Source organism: Penicillium citrinum (assembly GCF_028827155.1).
Source record: "Penicillium citrinum strain IBT 23319 chromosome Unknown utg000008l:1.0-2707905.0:1.0-2709502.0, whole genome shotgun sequence".
Taxonomy (NCBI): domain Eukaryota; kingdom Fungi; phylum Ascomycota; class Eurotiomycetes; order Eurotiales; family Aspergillaceae; genus Penicillium; species Penicillium citrinum.
The window spans coordinates 2,212,624-2,235,490 of NW_026622693.1; the positions used below are offsets into that span (position 1 = coordinate 2,212,624).

General features: G+C 47.8%; 7 protein-coding genes across 7 annotated transcripts; 5 read left to right on the top strand and 2 right to left on the bottom strand.

Annotated features, from left to right (window-relative positions):
* Positions 1-515: 515 nt before the first annotated feature.
* Positions 516-4,424, top strand: N7469_009268 (transcription initiation factor TFIID subunit TAF2; the record flags this gene model as incomplete). Its single annotated transcript, XM_056648186.1, has 3 exons — positions 516-2,813; positions 2,864-3,232; positions 3,291-4,424. The coding sequence occupies 3 exons, from the start codon at positions 516-518 to the stop codon at positions 4,422-4,424; spliced, it is 3,801 nt and encodes a 1,266-aa protein (XP_056497951.1).
* Positions 4,425-4,951: 527 nt separating this feature from the next.
* Positions 4,952-5,478, bottom strand: N7469_009269 (putative small nuclear ribonucleoprotein SmG; the record flags this gene model as incomplete). Its single annotated transcript, XM_056648187.1, has 4 exons — positions 4,952-5,011; positions 5,072-5,146; positions 5,313-5,384; positions 5,449-5,478. The coding sequence occupies 4 exons, from the start codon at positions 5,476-5,478 to the stop codon at positions 4,952-4,954; spliced, it is 237 nt and encodes a 78-aa protein (XP_056497952.1).
* Positions 5,479-5,683: 205 nt separating this feature from the next.
* N7469_009270 (uncharacterized protein) lies at positions 5,684-6,960 on the top strand (the record flags this gene model as incomplete). The annotated part of the gene is made up of 2 exons (XM_056648188.1): positions 5,684-5,771; positions 5,843-6,960. 2 exons carry the CDS (start codon positions 5,684-5,686, stop codon positions 6,958-6,960), a joined length of 1,206 nt encoding a protein of 401 aa, XP_056497953.1.
* Positions 6,961-7,138: 178 nt separating this feature from the next.
* On the top strand, positions 7,139-9,354 carry N7469_009271 (uncharacterized protein; the record flags this gene model as incomplete). Its single annotated transcript, XM_056648189.1, has 5 exons — positions 7,139-7,212; positions 7,263-7,432; positions 7,492-7,844; positions 7,901-8,999; positions 9,050-9,354. 5 exons carry the CDS (start codon positions 7,139-7,141, stop codon positions 9,352-9,354), a joined length of 2,001 nt encoding a protein of 666 aa, XP_056497954.1.
* A 3,054-nt stretch (positions 9,355-12,408) lies between these two features.
* N7469_009272 (uncharacterized protein) lies at positions 12,409-13,894 on the top strand (the record flags this gene model as incomplete). Its single annotated transcript, XM_056648190.1, has 2 exons — positions 12,409-13,560; positions 13,661-13,894. 2 exons carry the CDS (start codon positions 12,409-12,411, stop codon positions 13,892-13,894), a joined length of 1,386 nt encoding a protein of 461 aa, XP_056497955.1.
* A 640-nt stretch (positions 13,895-14,534) lies between these two features.
* N7469_009273 (uncharacterized protein) lies at positions 14,535-18,197 on the bottom strand (the record flags this gene model as incomplete). Its single annotated transcript, XM_056648191.1, has 1 exon — positions 14,535-18,197. One exon carries the CDS (start codon positions 18,195-18,197, stop codon positions 14,535-14,537), a length of 3,663 nt encoding a protein of 1,220 aa, XP_056497956.1.
* A 1,370-nt stretch (positions 18,198-19,567) lies between these two features.
* Positions 19,568-22,141, top strand: N7469_009274 (FACT complex subunit POB3; the record flags this gene model as incomplete). The annotated part of the gene is made up of 8 exons (XM_056648192.1): positions 19,568-19,598; positions 19,653-19,677; positions 19,960-20,061; positions 20,209-20,431; positions 20,501-21,018; positions 21,081-21,320; positions 21,381-21,746; positions 21,805-22,141. 8 exons carry the CDS (start codon positions 19,568-19,570, stop codon positions 22,139-22,141), a joined length of 1,842 nt encoding a protein of 613 aa, XP_056497957.1.
* Between the last annotated feature and the right edge of the window lie 726 nt (positions 22,142-22,867).

Consider the following 22,867-nt stretch of genomic DNA (forward strand, 5'->3'; position numbering starts at 1 on the left):
CCCGTTAAACTTCGAACAACGAGAAAATCACCTTTCGTACCCAAAATTGCAAAGCGAACACAAGGAACTTTTTCAAAAGAGAAAAAAAAACCGAGGAGGATTGAAATTGTCTCAGGGATTTTTCCGCCCGCTCGTCACGTGCCTCTCCTCCGCAACGCGCTCCACCGCGAAGGTTGGACTTGCAAATGGAAAGTGAGACCTTTCCAAGTGGCTGTGAAAAGAAAGGATTCTCCCCTTTCTGCCTTTTCCTATTTTTATTCTTATTCTCACAGGGCTTTGAGAAGCTTGTGTAAGATTAGGTCATCAAAGCAAACACAGCTGACCTTCCGACTCTCGTTCATCTGCATTTTCCGCAAAAGGGAGCTTGTCGCATCTCTCCATCGAACTGCCCGCTGCGCCCCCAAACCCAGCCTCTCGCCCCCATTGTTGTCGTCTCGATATGGTTATGAACTGAAGCTGGATGGACATGACGCCCTACTGCGCCCTCCGCGCATCTCGATACTGAGGACTTCGCGATGCCGGGCGTTGTCGAAACGCCTACCGGGGTGGCGGCAGCCCCGTTGGATCGAGATTTCAGCGTTTCCAATCAGAAGGTGGAACTTGAAATTGATTTTGTCACTAAGAGTATCAAGGGGAAGACAGAAATCACGATACTGCCTCACAGGAAGGATTTGACGGCATTTCGATTGAATTTCAGACAAGGCGAGATTAAACGATTGACCGTAAGCAACGTCGTCGCATCAAGTCGATATGCAGACCCTTACGAGAACCTTAATTTATACGGACCACAATATCACCAAAAGCTCACTTCGAAAATCGACGCACTTCTCAACACACCTACAATACCCGAGCTGGAAGTTATCATTCCTAAGGGCGTCCGGATTAGAGAGCTCAACAAAGCCGAAGCTCAAGAACAGGTCGCGTTACAGGGTATAGGGAACGATGTGGATGGACCGGCTGGTACTAGAGCACCCGAAGTGAATCGTGCCCAATTTAAGGAATTGGTGGTGAACATCGAGTTCACGATTGATAGGATTCGGGATGGACTACAATTTGTTGGTGTGGACAGCGGGGACCGTCGATACCCGCATGCCTACACTACGAACTCGTTACAATCAGGCGTCGGGTGCCCTCTATTTCCATGTGTTGATGATCCGTTGTCACGCTGTACCTGGGATGTCTCCATTTCATGCCCTGCTTCACTTGGTGATGTGTTCAACCGCAAAGTGGGGTCAGGCGCAGCGGCATCTTATCGGTCTCAGAATCAGAAGCGAACATTATCCGCGGATGATGAGGGTCTGGATATGTCAGTCGTATGCTCAGGCGAATTGACGGATGATATTGTCGACCCGAAGGATTCAACAAGGAAGACGGTTTCATTCTCATGTTTCTCGCCTCTATCAGCGCAACAAATCGGGTTTGCTGTCGGTCCGTTTGAATACGTTAATCTAGCGGATTTCCGTGAAAGTGATCAAGATGAGCAGCTTGGCCAGAACGCTATTCCCGTGCATGCGTTCTGCCTACCAGGCAGGGGTGCCGAAGTCGAGAACACCAGCTTCCCCATGGCTCAAGCTATTGACTTCTTTTCATTATCATATGGCTCCTATCCTTTCTCGAGCTATAAGTTATGCTTTGTGGATGACGTGCCAACGGATACCCTTCCCATGGCTTGTATGGCAATTTGCAGCAGCCATTTGCTCTTCCCCGAAACGATCATCGATCCCATGTACGAGTCCACCCGAGCTCTAGTACATACATTAGCTTGCCAGTGGATAGGCATCAACATCATTCCTGCTGAGCCTGCTGATACGTGGGTGACTGTCGGGATAGCTTGGTATATTACAGACACGTTCATGAAAAAACTTTGTGGCACTAACGAGTACCGATTCCGGCTGAAACAAATGTCTGATAAGACCTGTGAACTTGATTATGAGCGTCCATCTATCTATGACATGGGAAATTTCCTCAAAATCGATGCCTCTGAGTACCGTTTTATTGCCCTGAAGGCACCGCTGGTTCTCTTCATCCTTGATCGCCGTCTGACAAAGGCAAGTGGCAAGGCTACTATGTCAAGAATTGTCTCCCGGCTCTTTCTCAACTCACGTATGGGTGACATTCCCAATGGCGCTGTGACATCGTCGCTGTTCCAAAAACTTTGCGAACGACTTGGACACTCCAAATTAGATGTCTTTTTCCAGCAGTGGGTATATGGTGCTGGCTGTCCGCGATTCCAAGCTACGCAACGGTTCAATAAGAAGAAACTCGTTGTCGAGATGATGATCAGGCAGGTTCAGGTTCAGCCTGAGCAAACGGCTGCTCGAGATCTTGACAAAAATGCGTTCCTGCGAGATCTCAAGGAAGAAGTAAGGCATGTTTATGCTGGTCACCCGCAGCCCGTTTTTACTGGTTCCATGACTTTGCGTATCCACGAAGCCGATGGCACGCCCTATGAGCATATTGTTGAGATCAAAGAGGGGGTGACAAAGTTCGACATCCCCTATAACACAAAATACAAGCGTCTCAAGCGAAACAAGAAGCAAAGAGAACGCGCTGTAGCATCTGGCGATGCCGAAGCTCAAGAAGAAGTTTTGCTTTATTGTTTGGGAGATGTTCTGCAAACCGAAGAAGAGACACAAGCCTGGCGCTTGGCCGATTGGACCAAGGAGGACGAAGAAAGAATGGGACAAGAGTCTTACGAATGGATTCGTATGGATGCAGATTTTGAGTGGATTTGCAAGCTATCGCTCGGCATGCCTGGCTATATGTATTTGTCTCAATTGCAGCAAGATAGGGATGTTGTCGCGCAGTTAGAGGTGAGTCCTTATGACATGCTGTTTATTTTTTCTTTTCTGACCTTTCGCAGTCTCTTCAATACATGGCAGCCCAACGGGAGCACCCGCTGATTTCATCAATCTTCGTGAGGACCCTCATGGATAGTCGTTATTTCCACGGTATACGCGTGACAGCCGCGAGGTCGTTAGTGAGACATGCTAAGGATGAAGTGGATTGGATCGGTTTGTTCCATCTTGAAAAGGCATTCCAAGAACTCTTCTGCCTGCCCGGATCACCGATGACCCGTTCAAACAATTTTGAGGACCGAGCGGCGTATATCCTGCAGCAGGAGATTCCCGAGGCCATCTCAAAGGTACGCGACAACAGTGGCAAGACGCCTCTTCGAGTGAAGCGATTTTTGTTCGACAAGCTGAAGTTCAATGACAACTCGAACAACGCTGTAAGTGTAGATCAAGTCATTCTCTTCCAGTATTTCACGCTAACGATTTCTCATATAGTTCTCGGACAACTTCTACGTTGCCTCGTTGATGCGCTCGCTCTGTCACGCTATGCTTGGACGAAACGAGCCGCGGCCAGATGATGACATGGCTCACTTTGATATGGAGCGTGTGCTAGACAATCAAGCCGAAGAACAATTGGAAAAGGATACTATAGCAGAGTTCGACCGCTACAGACGTATGGACGAGTGGTCCAGCTCTTTCCAGAATATATATTCTCGAGCTGCTCTTCAATGCCAGATGCAGCTGATGCAAGCCAAAATCCAAGATCTGGATATCATGCGCTTCATCCCCTACACACGAGCCGGCACATATGATCTTCTTCGGATGCAGGCTTTCGAATGCCTTGTCGACCTTGACCTCGCCCAAAATCCGGAGCTTCTTCGATGGCTCATTTATACCATGACTAGTGATTCTTCAGCATACGTCCGTCATCATAGTCAGAGGATATTTGGTCGTGCTCTGGCTCAGATTGCTTTTGGTCGACCTCAAGAGCCTGAAACAACACAAACGGGTGGCCTGATCATTGAACAAGAATCAACAACGGAGATACGGCAAGCCGATATCGCTCGTCGACAAACCGTGTCTGGTGCCCTGGATGCTTTACGAAAAGAAATAGGCAATGACACGTCCATGAGAGAGTACATGTGGGCAGCCTGTAATTCGCCGGCCCTGGGTATTCTGGAAATAGCAGAGCTCGTTGACATCTGCCGCGTTCTATTCGAACCCATCTCGACCAAGCTAACTCGGTTGTCATTACCACGTTTCTGGAAAGTTCAGCATATGGGCCGTGGACAGCTACGGTTCTATCGCTCCAGTCGCGTTCGTACGAGCCTCGCACCTTCAAAAGATTCGAAGCGAAAGCGCGAAGAGAATGGTATGCCACCCCCGGCGCCACGCATTACCTTCAAACAAGCCAAAAATGCACCTGCCACTCCCAGCACTCCATCTTCTACAGGCCTTCCTAAGATCCACATCCCCAAACCCGTGCCGACTACACCCAGCGCGGGCGCGGGGACAGGCATAGGCACAGGCACACCTATAGCAGGCACACCAGCCTCTGCAACACCCTCGACTCCAGCGAGTGGAGGACCATTGAAACTGAAACTCAAATTCAGCGCCAAGTCAAAATAAGACCAGGAAAATCTGAACGTCCGTCATTCTACTTATGTATTCTACTATTTTTTGCTCATTTCTTACGTCTTTTGTTTACTCCGCTGAGAGAAGGAAATAAGCATGGCTTTAGGCGTGAAGGACGGCGACCCATTATTTTTAAGATAATAATATCACATGATTTGTGCCTTGCATTCTTCTTTCTCTCTTCTCATGGTATATGTTTGATGAGAGCATGCCCTGGGCGTAGATGATATCCTATCAGCAGAGCCAGGGTTCTCTCGTAATCTATTACAGAAGATCGAAGCAATGTAGAGCTCTCAGTTTGAGCTTTTTCTCGGAATTGAGAATATTGACCCCCGTAAAGCAGGTGGGAAATAGAGAAAAGAAAAAAGAAAAAAGGTTGATTGTTGATTGTTCCCGTGCAGCAATCGATCCAGAAACTCCCAGTATCATTATGGTTTTCCCCCAGCCGCTGGCAGGTCGAAATTCAAGCTTTTGTTGCCTTGCCAGTCGAAATTCAATGTCATAGATCACATAGCTAGAACTTATTTGTCGCTTATCCGCTCCAGGGCCTCGAGCATGACAACCGAGTTACCGCGAATCACCTAGGGAAATTGTATCATTAGCAAATCGCTCAACGATTCAGGAAGGAGTCTTGTACATACGACCATTCCGATAGAAACCTTCTCGCCGCCAGTCTTCTCTTCGAAAGCCTCGTCAAGGACAATGTTCATGAAAACCTGTGAGTCGCAAAATTAGCCTTATTTCGCAAATGGTGTAGCAGCAGCGCCCGCGCGGTCTTGCAAACACCGGATTGAACATGGATATATTTGTCCAGTATGCCAAGCTCCATGCGATCTCTTCAACGGGCCACGGAGAGGACTGTAGAGTGGAAGCGTCACGTACATCGTAACCACGGAGGACACCAATGACTTTGCGGTTGCCGTTCAGCTGGCAGAAGACCCGCTTCTCCATGTACTAAAGCAGAAATTCAGTCAGAAGGGTTTCAAATAAAGCATGCAGAGTCGAAACTATCACTCACCTTCTTCAATTCAGGCTGAGCTTGAGGCATTTTGGTCGATTTGAAGTGGTGCTTTTGAAGGTTGCTAGAAAGGAACCTTCAAAGCGTTGGAGTCGGCCGTTCGGAGAAATGTTGTTCCCGATATGCGATAAGAAGCTCTCCGCGCGGTTTGGCAGCTCGGAACTTTTGAAAGTTGAACTTCTAAACTCGCGCGATTCTGTCTGAAACTTCTTTGAATTGCAACAGGACAGAAATCATGAGCTCTAAGTTTGGTAATAGAAGGAAGCCTCGTAAAATTGGTGGCGATGAGGAGGAAGACGAGAATGATAATGGTGCGGCACTAGGTATGTTCTATCTTCTTGTCACTGCAAGGCTTCAAGGCCTCGGGATAGAGTGACTAATTTGATCATTGCAGAGCCTGTCGTTAAGCGACCTACTCGTCCGAAAGCGAAGCCAAAATCCAAATTGAACTTGTCGTTCGGTGACACATCAATGGCCGACGATGACGATCAAGATAGTGGAGTGGTCATTCCAAAGCGGCATGGCCTTGGCCGTAAAGCAGTGGAGCGAAGTGCTCTACAACGCACATTAGATTCATCAGCCGCTCCGCGAGTCTCACAGGATCAAGATCGACCAACTTATAGCAATGACTATCTCAAAGAACTCCGTGATTCAACGCCCTCCACGCCAAAAGCCAGCACCGACGAAGAAAAAGACAGAACGGTCGATGTGGCTGCGAAATTCGGCGAGGTCATGAAGGTATCCGGGCAATCCGCAATTCCGTCGGAGGCCGAGATTCGGGAAAAGAAAGCTCGTCGGGCAAGATTGGCGTTAGAGCATGGCGCGAATGTGAACGAGGAAGATTACATTGCATTGGAGGACAATGACACTCGTGATGATGATGACTGGGACGCCGTTGCTCGCGGTGAGAAAGAGAAATATGTGGATACGCGCTTAATACGGGACGACGAGGATTTTGCAGAGGGCTTCGATGAGTATGTGGAGGATGGGAAAATTTCACTGGGCAGGAAAGCGGAGCGTGAACAAAAGCGAAAGAATCGCGACGCTATGCGTGAACTTATTGACGATGCTGAGGGGATATCTGATTCCGAAGACTCCGATTTGGAAGAGAAGGCTGCTTATGAGGCTACTCAGACCAGGGCTGCTATAGGTAGCAGATCTGATGGAATTGACCGTCCTCGAACGCCCCCTAAAATGACTACTTTACCGAAACTTTCGAGTAGTCTTGAGAGATTACGTTTGTCTCTTGCGAAGATGGAGTCTTCCAAGACGCAAATGATTAGTCGTATGGAAGAGCTCAGAAAAGAGAAAGCGGACATCGCTGTTCGTGAGGTGGAAATTCAGAGTCTCATTAAGGAGGCAGGCGAGAACTATGAACGACTGAAAAAGGAGGCTGGTGTAGAAGGAGACGCAGACGGTGCTGCATCAACAGGAGCTTTGGAACAGTCGCGAGGACTGGAGAGTATTGGTGCGCCTCTGGCGACTTCAGACTCGAATGCTGAGGAATTATAATACTCTCTTGGTCTTTCTATTCGCCGATATCTGCCTGCCTCGTTCATATAAAAAATGGCAGATGGTTGCACTCTGCGCCTTCCACTCGAAATTACCTTTTGAGTCAATCTTCACCTTTTTGATACCCCACGGAATATTTATCTTCTTCTTCTTCTTCTTCCCTTCTGCAATATTCAACATGCCTCCTTCGTGGCTTTTCCCTATCTTTTGTTCGCCTTTGCGTAGGAATACAGATCAGGAGCAGGATTGCCCGTAAGTTCTGCTGCGATTGATCTTCTCAGCATTCTCTGATGAAGGTTTAGCATCATTGTCCCGCGTCTGTCTTGGATTGTAAGTCCTATCGAGAAGACAGAAAATACTCCGCATCTCCACCGTCACGCAGACGCTACGCCTATCGAGCTGTTCTTCGACCTATTCTTCGTCGCCAACCTCTCCACTTTTACTGCTACCCACGAGATCAACAATGTCAACGGTATAGTCTCGTTGGGGCGGGGCATGGGATGAAAGGCTTGGTTCTAATTGCCATATTAGCTCTGGGCTCATACATCGGGTTCCTCGGTATTATATGGTTTACCTGGCTACAGGTAACCCTATTCGACATACGATTTGCGCGAGACTCTATTTTCGAGCGAATATGCAAGGCTTTGCAGCTTGGTGCAATGGTTGGGTTTGCTTCCGCTGGCTCTAGGTTCACTACTCGAGTCCGGGGCGAAAATGTCTGGGCTTTTCAGTCTCTCAGCTTGATTCTTGCCGGCAGTCGCGCCCTCTTGGCTATCCAGTACACGGTCAACGTATTCTTTGTGTACAAAGATATGAAGCCTGCAGCTCGGGGCCTGCTATATACGGCTTCCGTGCTTTGGCTGACAACGATATTGTATATTGGAGTGCGTTTCCCTGCGTTAAAACTATGACGAGCCATATCTCTAACGGTATCTACCAGATGTATCTCGCTTTTGGGCAGGCTTATGGTATCCGTGACAGAATATGGACTGTTTGGTTCGGTCTTTTTGGCATTGAAATGTGGACAGTGATGGGAGTCTCTTGCCTATTCTCTGGGATTGGCTTCCAGGAAACCCACTTAAACGTACGAATGGGTCTTCTCACGCTCATCATCATTGGAGAAGGGGTTATTGCGATCACTCGAATTGTCAACAAGATGGTACGGCCCGGCGGGTGGACCAAGTGGTCGTTTGTACACATCCTGGGTGTCACTGCCAGCGTGGTGGGTTTCCTCGATCAATCTCCTAGAAAGGCACGCACTGACCAAACGCAGTATCTGCTGTGGCAAGTTTACTTTGACGCGTCTCCAGGTCGACATCTCGGCAGGGTATCCCAGCAACTATGGGCGCAACTTCATTTCCCGTTTCATGTTGCACTCATCCTACTTCTTGAGGGCTCTCAGATCCTCGCCTTGACTCTAGATGTGACTTTGAAGTTGAAGTATCTGGCAGAGACTTTCTCCTTTGTATGCGAAGAGCCGCGCCCAAGTACAGAACGAGCAGTAGAGCTCATACGAAGCACCATCGCTGATATGGAGATTCCATTTAGCCGAGGTGCCACCCAAGAATGGACCGCAATCTCAAGTCTGCTTGAAAGTCTAGCTGAGCAGGCTCTTTGTCCTGAACCCACCTCCCCGGTTGATAGTCTCGGTTTGCAATATACAGAAGATCTATTGAACGACCTAATGGGCAATGTCACAGCGGCCCTATTCTCCAGTATGGACATCACCCCATCCAAGAAAGTGGATATCAATCTCCTAGACAACCAACAATTGCTCCAAATGTATATGAAAGTCCTAGCCTTCGTTTACATGTACTTCTTCATCGTCGCGAGCCTGCTGATGGGACTATTCACTGCGTTTCTCCTACTCTCTCGACGTCATGAGCACTGGTTATATCAAGTTTTATCAGTGACTACAAGGGTATCTCTTGGTATCATACTAGCCAGTTTGGTCTCGTTCGTAAGTCATTTCCCGCTTGCGTATTCCTTCATGACCTCGCCGATCATCTTATATGCCTTCACCTTGACTCTTTTGGCTGGTTTGTTCTCTTCTGACCATGGACCTTTACTATTTTCTGATTGGTTCTAGTCCTCCTTGTTGACCGACTTTTGGATGGTCTTGCATCTCGGAGAGCCGCAGCTGGCCGACGGAAGCGCAATGAAAACATCCAGCTTGAGCATATTGCTTCTGGGCGGGGGATGATGGCGGTGGATCCGCACCCCGCGTCGGAGAGTCATTTTGATCGAGCTGTCTCATTGACTTGTTCAGGAGATAGTGGTTGTGAAGGTCCTGCTCAAGAGATATCTTCTATTGATGGCAACCATTCACGCTTGTCTTCTGGCCTGGGCGTTATGTCCACGCCTCCTTTATTTCCTCTTCAAACCCACGGCTAGTCTTTCTGTATGAGTGCCTATCGTTGTTGCCTAATGTATAATATCATTTTTCGTTCAGCCTTGTTGTCCCAGTGTGAGTTGTGCTAAAAGTTGGCTTGAAATATAGAGAACTCGCGTCTGATCCCCCGTCTTCTCCTCCATGAACCCTCTTGATTGGACCATACCCATCTCGATATCCGAGACCTCCCTCCCTTAAAATTATCAGAGACACCGGGACGGATGTTGAGTTGTCTCTGTTTTCCGTCGCCCATTAGATTGCAATTACTGCAGTAGCGCATACTTACATGCCTGTCCACGAGAAGTGTTTCTCATCTAGATTATGATCTTTCTGAGAACTTGAACTTGCGGGGGTAACTCCGGTAGCCACCTTCGAGGTCTTGTTCTGCCTTTGCCTATTTGTGGCTTCTGGTACGTTGAGGTCGTGCCATTGCTTGGATGATGGTGATATTACCACTGTGAAACTGTCTTTATGAATCAAAGTCATGAGGCTGGAGCTTCATCAGTTTCGTTGGTAGGATTCTCGAATAAACTGCTATAGAATCTCCTTTTCAATGCCGTCTTGTTCCAACAATCCATACCGACCACATCCAAGCCCTCACCTCTATTCCCCAGATCTGTTTCAGATAGAACACACAGCACATCAGAAACAGTCCGTCCCCTTCTAAAAGAAGCACGAATAAAACCAGACCAAAATGACCTGCAGCCACGGGAGATCTCCATCTCCTCGCTTCAACGATAGGTCTCACACACAGGATGATCATTCCAACCCTGAATTGAAAGTACCAAAGTAAACAAAGACACTTCAACGGGTTCCAGTGGATCGACGGATGGTGAGTATCCGCGCTGTCCAAATCCCCGGAACTACATCCGAATGGAAGATCTGCGCCGGTCGTCCTGAGCTGGGATGCAGACGGCAGCCATTGCGCGTTCGCATTTCTGCAGGCCAATTCTCCATCTTGCTGGCTTAACGCCATCCGGGTAAACTTTTGTGAGGGAAAAGAAGCTTCTTTGAAACAGAGCCAATCGCCGGTTGGGTTGGTTTGGTAAAGATTTGGTGTAGTGACTAGTATGGGTAGCAAGTTCTTTATGATGAATTACCTTCTCAGAGCAAGAGATCCAATCATTTCAGTATTCTCGTTGATACTTACTGTTCATTCTCTATCCTTATGATGATCAATTAATAGGGCTGTTTCCTTTCTTTAGGTGTGCATCAACAAGACTGCTTTGAACGATAGCTTCGGTAGTCCGCATCTTGAAAATAGACAGGTCACCAACTCCTCAAGAATATCCCACCAAACCGAAATAACTGTACGTGTATACCACTACCCCTATTTAAATTGAATTTCCAGTGCGATTGGTTCAGACTTAGCCTTCTCCCATTGGCGCGGATGATAGAGAGCCTCCTCAGCAAGCCCCATGTAGTTATCCGTGGAGGATGGGCATTGTCAAATTGCCCGAGCCAAGCCCTGGGATAAGGCGCTGAGAGATATTTCCAGCAATTGTATTTTGAGGGTGTAAGTCCCTTCTCCACGGTCTGGGTTGATCTGGTTCGGGGCGAGTTGTAAGTGTGGGCCTGGGGTTGCTACGGTCCGGCTTCAGATTGGGCTGTCTTTTTTTATAAATCGGGGTGGATATTATATCAAAATACCACAATATCAAACATACTATTATAAGGCTGCTCAATATCAGTGTTCTTGAATTGGAAGGAAATTGTATAGGCACTCATGACGCCGAGCAGTCGGATATAGACGATTCGCTCTACCCGTCTACTTGTCTCACATCGCCAGACAGACATGTTCTAACCCCGGTTTCGAGGCCATGAAAGTCCCTCCTGCATATCATAAAGAACTTGAATATCTCTGGAACGGTCGGGAAGTGGTTCATCACAGCGGTTTATCTCAGCCCCCGAAGATTTTTGGTTCGGCTAGGGTTGGTGTCATTTCGGCAACAATCCATGTCTATGAATGTCTGATCTGTACGACTCTTCTTCACTCAATTGAGAATGGACCAACGGCCTGGACTCCGGGGAACCGGTAGACACTTCCTCAAGGCCCGGGCCGAGGGCTGACAGTATATCAAAAGGTTGGAAGCTCGTTCGCGATTTGATCTATATGAGAAAAGGTCGTTTATTGACTTGACTGGCCCTTACTCTTATAAGTCTTCATCTCCAGACCATTTCTTTTGTAGACTTACCTCTGAAAGTTGAGCCCGCTTCTCTCAGTTATATTCAATGCCTTGTAAATGCAAGGTTTCCAAGCCCAATCATCCTCTCAATCGGCGTTTTAGTCTATCTCGACACTGGTTTTCTTCAGATCTGAGACAGCATTGCAGCCGCGAGCCGAGATACTCCACAGCATCAATCATATCACTCGAAGGAAGCCCAATTTTCTGTCACCAATAGACCATCGACTTTCAGGTATAGAAGATCGAGTTGTCGCCTCCTCACCTTCATACCCAGATAAACACTACTCAGTGGGAGGTAAGACAAACCCCAAAGAGGTGATGATGAAGGCAAAGTCTTCATGAATGAGACATAGGCTGATATCATGATTTTTCCTGCAGGCATCCTCAATAGCCAGCGGTATAGCCGTTACGCACTGAAGCTGCGTCTGGGGTGCAAGAAAGAGTCCTTGCTCTAACGGTCATCCACACCCAGCGATATCCCGTGTGCTACACATCTATCAATCAAGCAGTTGCGGTGAGAGTAGACTAAGAAAGCAACTGGCAAGTTCCGTCAATTTCTTTCCCCACACCATCGAACTAGACCTTGCCATCATGGTGGACATACTAGTCAAGCCTGGGTCTCCGAAAGCATGGTCTTCTCTTCAGAAAGACTTACCTTCCAACTGTGGCTTTATCTCCAGCCATTCCCCTCCTTTCAGCTTGACATCTTTCACATTTGATACAATACTCGCTGAATACCCTTGTGCTTCAACTTTTGCTCCTCAGTTCAAAGATACATCACAGTCTCGGGGGTCTCGCTTCTTTCGCGTTCATAAATCCCAGGCCATACCAAGGAAAAAGAAGAACTCCCATCCAGAGATCTGCCCGATGATGCCTCATTCTTCTCTATCTATGGGCTCTGGAAGTCCAGCTGAGATCTCTTCATTTGCATCAAGAGATTCCAAGGATGTTAAATGTATTGCTGTTTCACCAAAGCCCATTCACTCTAGTTCTGGAATCAGTTCAGAGATCTTTGGCAAAGGCATCACAAACAGTGAGACAGAATATCACCACATCAAGAACATCGAAGAGTCTGGCCCAGCAGATACAGATGGAATTTTATCAAAGCCAGGACCAGCGATAAACATGAGCTGGTGCTGTCAAGGTCCACCATTTGCCTCGAAGAGCAGCAATACATCGTCACTTGAGACTTCGTTTGGAATGGTGGGCACACCAAACGAAGACATCTCCATCAACAACGATCTTCTATTCCCATCGACTAGCAACACAGGTATCTATACGAAACTGTCACCAGAAGAATCCCAGAATCTACCCCTTCACGGGAATGATTTACTGTGGTCTCACCGTCAACTCAACGGAGTCGATCTATGGCGCCAGCAGTACGGTGAAACCTCATCCTGGGACTCAGACTACTTCTACAACTGGCAAAGCCCCGATTTAAACGTCCTAAGCTCAGATATACCACCTATTCCCTGTGCTCCACAGCCCTACATCCCTCCTCCTCTCTCAGCGAACAATACCCCAACTTACATCCCTCACTCAAACCCTCAGCCATCCACCTTGCCGAGCCAGAAGATCCAAAACACAAGCCCAGGTGGTATGAACTGGTCATACCAGAACGAAAATCAACAAACTCACAAATACAATCACTATCCTCATCCCCATCCTCATCACCATCATCAGATTCAACAACCTTCCACATCCCCTTCAACCCTAACCAACTCCCCATTCACTCATCAACCCCGATCCCAGACCCGGCCAACAGTAACAGATACAAGCACAGGCACTCCATCCAGCCAACAAAGCCTCTCAAGTCCAGACTCAAGCAACAGAGCAAATATCCGCCTCGGAGACTCCCGCAACAAATTCCTAGTCGATTGCAAAAGACGCGGTCTTTCATACAGGGCTATCAAACACCTAGGTGGATTCAAGGAAGCAGAATCAACTTTACGTGGAAGATTCCGTACACTTACAAAGACCAAAGAGCAGCGAGTTAGGAAACCAAAATGGTCTGATACAGACGTGAGCTTACTCCATTGCTCCCTTACTCCTCTTCTCTTCCCTTAGACGTGATCATGGTTTATGAAATTTTGACTATTCTTCTGACATCTGAATTATGTAGATCAAATTACTCTGCGAAGCTGTTGCGAGGTTCACGGGGAACTCTTTAACTTGTCTCGCTCACGAACCATTGTTGAATATTTCTCAGGTTCAGCATTTACAGGCTCCGAGTCAACCGCCGAAGGTTCCTTGGAAGAAAGTGTCTCAGTATATCTGGGGTCATGGGGGTTCGTATCAATTTGGAAATGCGACATGTAAGAAGAAGTGGTGTGAGATACATGGGATCAAGTTGTGATTAGGGTTGATAGAATCAGTGGGATGGGTTTGGGTTTGGTCTTTTTGGATACTGGTTTTGCTTTTCTCTTTGGTTCTTTTGAAAGTTGGCTACTTTTCTTTTTATTTGGGGGGGTTTCCTCGGTTTGTGTTTTTTTTTTTTTGTGGAGAGAGGGTAGCGTTGAAATCTGATTTATTTTATTTTTTCGGATTTCTTTGTGCTTTACAAGGTTGATGAGGGTTTGGTTCTAATTTGCCCAGGCAATTCTCGTGCCCTCGTTGATCCAAATTTGATCTCTGACGCCAGTCTACTAAGAAAAGATATCTTCATCAAGGGTAGATCGTTGTATTATCCACGTCCCCAGGACGTAATCACTAAGTTACAAACAGGTGTCACATGTATATTGCATATGCACAAGGCACAACCGAGTAGAGTCCACAAGAGACGGGCGTCGGGACCAAATCCAATCGTAGAGAAATGGCCAGTGCAAGAAAGGTAGGCGCTGATTGACAGGAAACAGAGAACAAACATTAAGGGGTTGCGGGGTATAGCAGCGTTGCTTCCGAAGAAAAAGAAGAAGAAAAAGAAACAGGAAATATAGTCTTAATCTTTTGAAAGACTAGAGCGTGTTTTGTGCAGGGGGAGGGTTTAGGGACTTTCATTAGATTGCTGGGGCGGTGGGGTTTGTATGACCTAGGTGATTGAACAAGTACTCTGGAGGTAGACGGGTCATGTCGGTTGGTCGGTCTGTTCCAAAGGTTTGAGGGGCCGCGGCGTAACCTTGGCGGCGACGTTGGATCTTGTTCAGGATTACGCCGGCAGCGACGATGAGGAATACGCAGCCCAGGGCACAGCAGAAGGCGACGAGGACGACGATGCCGTTTGAGTGGTGGCTTTCGCTCTTGCTGGAGTAGGGATTCTCATTCTCGGAGAACAGGTGGGACATGCTGCCGGGTGTACCATCGGATTTGGATGAAAGGATGAAAGGTGTAACTGCGGTGCCGTTGTACAGGGCTGCCGACGCATTGCCGAAATTGGGGATGATCAGTTGCCCCATAATCAGCAGGATTTGGTCGTTGTTCAAAAGCGAGACAGACGAGTGGTCCTGGTTGACGGGAAGAACTTCCATACCTCGAATGACGGTACCTTCGGAGAAAAGATCACCAGGGGAGTTGAAACTGGAGCCATCGTAGTTAAGCACAAAGGCTGATCCATTGGTCGAGGTGCCTGCAACCCAGAATTCTGAGAGGTCCTCGCTGGCGGGAGCAAATGCAGTAAGATTACCACCTTTGATATCGGACTTGGATGCGCCGGAGAGAGAAGACCAAGTGCTGTCTTCAGTGCTAAATGTGGCAATGGCAGTCTCATTTCCAGAGATACTGAGATCTCCCGCCGCATACAATGTTTTCTTGCTTGTCCATTTCAGAGCGATGACAGATCCACTGATACCTGACGCAGGCCACTGCCAAGTGTTGTCAGAGGTATCAAACTTGCAAACAGTGGTGCAAGGGAGGGTGCCAGCTGAGTCAAAGTTACCGCCAACGTAGACCTCAGAGGAATCCGGTCTGTGAGCAATGGAGTTGACAGTCACACTGTTGCCTCTCAACGACAGGGGTTGTGATTCCTGGAAGTCATTCTTGGACAAGTCGTAGGTCACTAAACCGGCCACATTATGCCCACCAATTGTTCCAGTCAGATTTCCACCAATGAACAGAGTGTCATTATGAGAAAGCATGGAAATGATGGTGGAGTTGCTTTGCAGGCCCTTTGGGAGACCGGTAAGAGTCTCTTTGGTGCCATTCAGGAAAGCAACATTCTCAACGGTTGAGCCATTGCTAGCAGTTGTGGTAAATCGGCCACCAAGAATGGTAAGGTTGCGGGAAGAGTCGGTATCATAAACGCCGGTAATCACTCCAGAGGTGAAATCAGATCCAGACTTTGCTTTCGAGTGGTCCAGCTTGATAGACAAGGGAATGAGAGACAGGTCGTCCTCGTCATCGGATAAAGATACGGCACCACCGGCGTTGAATCCGTCTGTGGCGAGGCTGCCAGCCAGTAAAGTAGTCTCATTGTGGGTAGCAACAGCTGATAGACGACCAGCAAACTCCATCTGAGTGTCATTGAGCGTTTGCAACCAGGCCTTCTGGGAAGGTATCCAAATCGCGAAACCGGGTACGAAGACATCAGGTTTGTCAGCGTGAGCAAGGATTTTGTTAAAATCACCGCTCACGGCGATCGTAGTCTCATTGACAGCCGAAGAAACATTGAGGTCAAGAGCGTAGATGTTATCAACACGTCCGTTGACGCCGTCGCCTAAAGCCACCCACTTCTTGGAAGAAAAGGAGTAGGAAGCGATATGATTTAGACCATCAACACCACCGTCGGAGGTGTTATTGAACTCACCGCCGACGTACAGGCTGCTGTCAAGAGTAGCGGTTGACAGAACGAGAGAGTTGAGGCCACCGCCTGGCATTGCTGTGGCATTGCCATCAGTGATTGACATGATGTTGTGAATCTTCTTATCGGAGAAATTTCCCGCAACGTAGATAATGTTGTCGTTCTCTGCCAGGCTCATGATTGAGGCGTCCTTCTTGAGCGAAACTCCAGCCTTGTTGATTTCCGACTTATCAAGATCATCGGTATCAGTCTTAGAAGACTTGGAAGAAGGATTATAGTCGTAGAGTCCGTTCAAATTATCATCTGAACTTTTGGTAGCATTCAAGAGCTCAAATCGGACGCGGGATGCGACAACGGTGATATCACCTTGTCCGACAATAGGCTGAAGGGTGACAGAAGGGCGGAAAGAATCACTAGCAGCGTCGACATATCCAGAGAACAAAGTGTCGTACTTGTCGTAGTCGTTGGTCTGGTAGATCGTGGTTGGTGAAGGCTGGGCAGCATCAGAGTCGGTTGCGAGAGTGGCGGTCACATTGACCATCGCGCGAGAGTCGCAGGTGTTGTCTTGGACGCAACCGGGTGTATAAATCTTGACGGTATAGTTGCCGGATTGCTTGATATCAGGCTTGAAGACAACAGAGGTGTCATGCGCATTGGAATCGGTCACCTTGGCAGACAGATAGCCACCGGATTCGACAGTCCAGGAACCGGTGCGTGTCGCTTCCGCGGGGTACTCGATACCAGCGCAAGACGGCTCGTTAAATTTGTCAACGGCGTAGGTCACAATTTGGTCTTGGAATACCTCAATGCCGTTCAATCCAGCGCCCTGGCCATACCAAGACAGCACCTCGATTTCAAATCCACGCATGCCGACAGGGTTGACGAGGGTAAAATCACGGTATTTCTCAGAGGTGCTGTCTGAAAGTGGGCAAGAAGCATCGCAATTCTGTTTCTTGCCGGACTCATCGGTGTAGGTCATGTTCATGATGCCATTGTCGGGAAGGGCACGGAAGAGAAAGGATTTGGTACCGCGTCCATCCAGATGGGTGTTATAGAGGCGAACCTTTGTCGGATTGAAGTCGAAGCCCAGGTCAGCACGCCAAAATCCAGGGGCATTGTCATGAAGCAGATAGGTTTGACCGGCAGCCGACTTCCCACTAGTGGAGCAGATAATGTTTCGATTATCGCTGAATCCACTCAGAGACGAGTCGGTGTCGGAGGTAATAGTGGCGTTCTGCAGGTTCAAAACCTGCTTTCGCTTCTTAGATGGAGAGGAAGTCGAGTTGCCAACACCATCGAAAGATCCACCAAACACGATATGACCGTCGCTAGTCTTCAAAATCGATTCAACCGGGCCATTGAGTCCATCGAAGGGGAGTTTGGTCCAGCCATCATCGGGGGACCAAACAAGGGCGTTGGTAGTGTTCTTATGCGAGAAGTCTCCACCAACGTATACGCGATTCGTTTCCTGGTCGCAAAGCACAGTCGAAACCGATCCCTTCAAGCCGGGTAAGGCCGTGACCTTGCTAGAATTCGGGTTAAAAAGCGCAGCACCGGTTGAGTCAATTCCACCCAGGCTAGAAAAGTTTCCGCCGACAAAAATTCCAGCAAATGATCCATCCTTCTTGGTGAATGAGCACATATCGCGAATCTGCGCGTTGGCAGAGGTGAGATTTGTAAGAATGCCATTTGGAAGTGGGGTGAGAATCGAAGAACCGGAACGACTAGTAATTTCGGATTGGCCTTCATATTCGTAGAGGGAGACACCTTCAAAATCACCGGTGATGGTGACACGGCCCAGTGAGGAGAGGTCGATATCGGGAATCGATACGGCATCAAACGATTGGGCGTGTGCGATCGGCGTAAACAGGGCGACGAGAATGGGCAGACCGGCCGCCGCGGACCCAAACAATGAAGAAACCCTCATTGTAATTTGGGATGGGCGACGACAGGTAAGTGAAGCTTCGCAATCGTCACGTCTTTGGGGAAATTGAATTCGTCAAAAAAAAAAACGAAAAGGTGGAGGAAAGGGTGGAGTGCGATAAGTCCAAAGGGAGTCAAAAGTGAAAGAATTCAGGAGGCGGCACAGCGCGTCAGAAAGGAACGAAAGAATGTGGCATGGAACAAAATCTAAAGAAAGTAAAGGAATGTGGGATGCAGAGGCGAAAGCCTCACGCAAGTAAGAAAAATCAACGAATGACTGGGGATGGTTGGATTGGAAGGGGAGAAGTTGGGATTGGAAGAGAAGAAGTCAGGGGATTACAGTCACGTTACCATTACAGCGTATAGCGTACATACAGCAGTGAACAACACCACACTAACAGTGGAGACATCTTCTCTACAACCACCCAATGGATTCTCTCATTTCTTCAGTCTTCCGTGCCGAGTGGATCCCGGGATGATGTCGACTGCCATGCTCATCCCAGTCATTTTACTTTATCATGGTGGAATTCCTCGATGAACTCATCACTCTGGGTCATTGTCTCTGTCGAAGATACTTGTATACTACGCGTATGGGCTTACAATATTCCTTGACACCAGACCCTCCTGACAATTCTCATTTCCAGTTGGAATTACATCCGGGTGACGGTTGATACCCGTGTTGAAGAAGTTGAATGAGGATCTACAGCCAGCAGTCTAAACATCCCGACACCCAACTTGGCGCGATGGAGCAAGCTCCTTGCAGGGGAGACAACTATTCAAAGTCAAAATACTATGAACCTTTTCCACGACTGATGTGATGGGTGAAGATTTCAGATCTTGATTCAGAACACCACGGAGGGTCTCTCCTTTCAAACCGTTAGCCCCGATACAAGTGGGCCGAAACATGAAGCCGAGTTCCAGCCCCGCGCCATTGCCACTTAATTATAGAATCGAGGTCCCACGCTGGATTTGGTTGACGCAGTGTACACGCAGGCCTGATGGAGTTTGTTTTATGGGCTCCTTTATTGGACTACACCATAGTGTGTACAAGTAAATACCCAGGCTGGGCTGGCTGGCTGGCAACATATCGGAGAAATAGAAAGAGTGGTGGGAGAGTCAAGGGATGCTCAGGCAACACCTCGAAGATCAGAACTAACCGGCTATTTTCTGTCAGCAGTGGATTGTTTCACCGTGGATTAAGCTTCGAAGATAGGCATCTTAATATAAACGAGAAAAAAAAAAAGGGAACTCGAACTGCGGAGTCTCAACACAGCCCGGTCCATTGGTGTCCACAGTTCTGTTTCACCCTGCGCTGCGGGACTTGTAATACCAGTGCGATGAGATTGTCGACAATACTAGCCAGCGTGAATCACGATGAAATCCAATAATAGGGTTATTAAACCATGTTTGTTATTATTTAGAGCGCCATTGGAGTGATCAGTTACAATAATATATTAAGGTATTGTACCTAGTGACAAAGGTAGGTATGTAGTACTAAAAAGTAGTTATTATTGGATGATGTTCGCTGTGATATATATCCATTCCAATAAATGTCAACCAGGACAATCTCTCCTACTAATAGTACACTTCACGTACTAATACTACCTAAATAAATACCTAGTGGTATCATGACCGAATAGCATGATTAACTGCTAACCTCAAACTCATTGAACCTAATTCATCCATCTACAACTACATAGTAACTATAAGTACGGAGTAGGCGTAAACAATCTGGTCTCTCCACGCTAAACCCAAACGGGCGGAAGTGGCAGACCTCCTGCGGCGCGCCGCAACGCGCGACCTCTGAGAATTCTTAGAGCTACACACCTCTTATCAACAACCGAAGCACACCTTCCCCTCCACTCAACGTACATTCGACCTCTTCAAGTTAGGGGATCTCACTTCCTGCCGACTCTGACACATCGCCTATAAAGCTTCTCCAACATGTGCGCGCGCCCGGTCGTCCTTCAGAACCAGCCCCCCCAATCAAACTCGCTGAACTAACAATGCAACAGGGAGAGCTTCGACAACATCTACTTGGACCTTTCCAAGCAGCCAGGAAAATGCAAATTGGCTGAAAGTGGTCTGGGATGGAAACCATCTGGTGGCGGTGAAACTTTCACTCTGGATAGCAGCAATGTCGGTGCTGCCCAGTGGAGTCGCGCCGCCAAAGGATTCGAGCTGAAAATTCTATCGCGCTCATCGGGTGTTATTCAGCTGGATGGATTTGATCAAGAGGTAGGTTCATCTGTGGCAGATGGGAATACGTGATGACGCCCTGACTAACCCTCTCTTGCTTGTACGAAGGACTTCGAACGGTTGAGCAAGGCTTTCAAAATCTGGTACGGTATCAACATCGAGAGTCGTGAGCATGCCCTTCGTGGATGGAACTGGGGTAAAGCCGATTTTACCAAGGCCGAACTGTCTTTCAACGTGCAAAATCGACCCGCTTTCGAAATCCCATACTCGGAGATCTCAAACACCAACTTGGCAGGAAAGAACGAGGTGGCGGTGGAATTTGCGCTCTCTGCTGCTGAGGCGAATGGTGCAAATGGAAAGCCTGCAGGAAGCACGGAGAACCGTGGCCGTAAGGCTGCTGCTTGTGAAGATGAGCTGGTGGAAATGCGATTCTACATTCCTGGTACGGCTGTGAAGAAGGAGAAGACAGAGGGTGCCGAGGGCGAGGAGGAAGAAAATGAGGAAGAGGCGGAGGAGCAGAATGCTGCCAACCTCTTCTATGAGACACTCATGGATAAGGCTGAGATTGGTGATGTAGCGGGTGATACTTTTGCTACTTTCCTGGATGTCCTTCATCTTACGCCCAGGTTTGTCATATGCCCTGATTCCCTCGATAAAAATTGGGGCTTGTTTTCTGATGGTTTTTCAGAGGTCGATTCGATATCGATATGTACGAGTCTTCGTTCCGTCTTCGCGGAAAGACATACGACTATAAGATCCAATATTCTGCCATCAAGAAGTTCTTCTTGCTCCCCAAGAATGACGATACCCACACATTGATCGTGCTCGGCCTGGACCCGCCTTTGCGACAGGGTCAGACTCGGTACCCATTCTTGGTGATGCAGTTGAAGCTGGATGAGGAGATCAGCCTGGAGCTGAACATGACTGAGTGAGTCTTACTCTCTCTACTCTCGTACTTGGAAGAGCTTTTCAGACTAACGGATTCTAGTGATCTGTTGCAAAATACCTACAAAGACAAGCTTCAATCACACTACGAGGAGCCAATTCACCAAGTTGTGACCAAGGTCTTCCGTGGATTGTCTGGTAAGAAGGTGATCATGCCATCCAAGGACTTTACTAGCCACCACGGCCACCACGGAGTTAAGTGCTCTATCAAAGCCAACGAAGGTCTGCTTTACTTCCTGGACAAGAGTTTGATCTTCGTCCCCAAACCCGCCACTTATATCCAGATGGAGAACGTTGCAATCGTGACGATGTCTCGTGTTGGTGGCGCTATTTCCGCCAGCCGAACCTTTGATATTACTGTGACCCTGAAGGCTGGTATGGGTGAGCACCAATTCAGCAACATCAACCGGTACGTGATCACCACCTGCTGCTTATATTTTATGATATACATTCTGACTGTGATTCAGCGAGGAGCAACAACCCCTGGAAGACTTCTTCAAGGCCAAGGGTGTCCGGATCAAGAACGAAATGACCGAAGACGCCTCGGGCCTGATTGCTGCCACGCTGGATAATGATGAATCCAGCGACGAGGAGGCCGCCCGCCCCGATCGTGGATCAGCAGACGAGGATTCCGAGTCACCGGATGAGGACTTTGACGCATCTTCCGACTCGGATGTCGCGGAGGAGTTTGACAGTGCACATGAAAGCAGTGGGGATAGTGATGAGGAAATGGGCGACGCGTCAGGTGGTGATGATGATGATGAAGCTGCTCGACCCAAAAAGAAGAGCAAGATGGGAAAATAGGAATGTACAGATAGGAATAATCTATTTTACAGTAAGACTGCTTCTACTCTGCTGCTGCTGCTGCTTTATACTTGACTCCGTACGTTTCTTCTCCACACTCGGTGGATCTCACGTGATCAGCCCCTGATCGATGAGTCGAGACTGCATCACAGCAGCAATAATGAATAGTAAACATTAAATAGTAAATCAATATCTATGTATCTCTCTCTATATAAGTATATAGATATAATGTATTATTATCAGGCCAGTCATTGTATCTAGTTCATCAATGCTTCTTATTCTACAGTGTTAAGTATAACTACGTGGTATACTGTTTTCTAGTCAGGCCAGGTGTATCATCATGTAAACATTAATATTACCATCAATATTCATTATAATATACCATTATAAGAATAATATGAGCTAGTACAATATACTACACTACGCCATATAATATAATGTGATATATAATACTAATATAACACTAGATATACATAGTATATACATCAGTTTATAGTAAAATGGACGTACCTCGCCGATCCACCGCCCCCCCCTTTCTTTCCCAGACTGGCAACCTCCTCTCCTTCTCCTCCTCAACTCCCCTTCTTTTTCTCTCGTTCGTTCTTTTTTGATTTCCTCTTGGCTTCCTCCTTTCTGAGGTGCTTTTTGGTTGATTTTGGTCGTTCGCTTCTCTTTACTGCAAGCCTTCGTCCTCTTTCACTCCCACTTCCACCCCCCTTTTTTTTT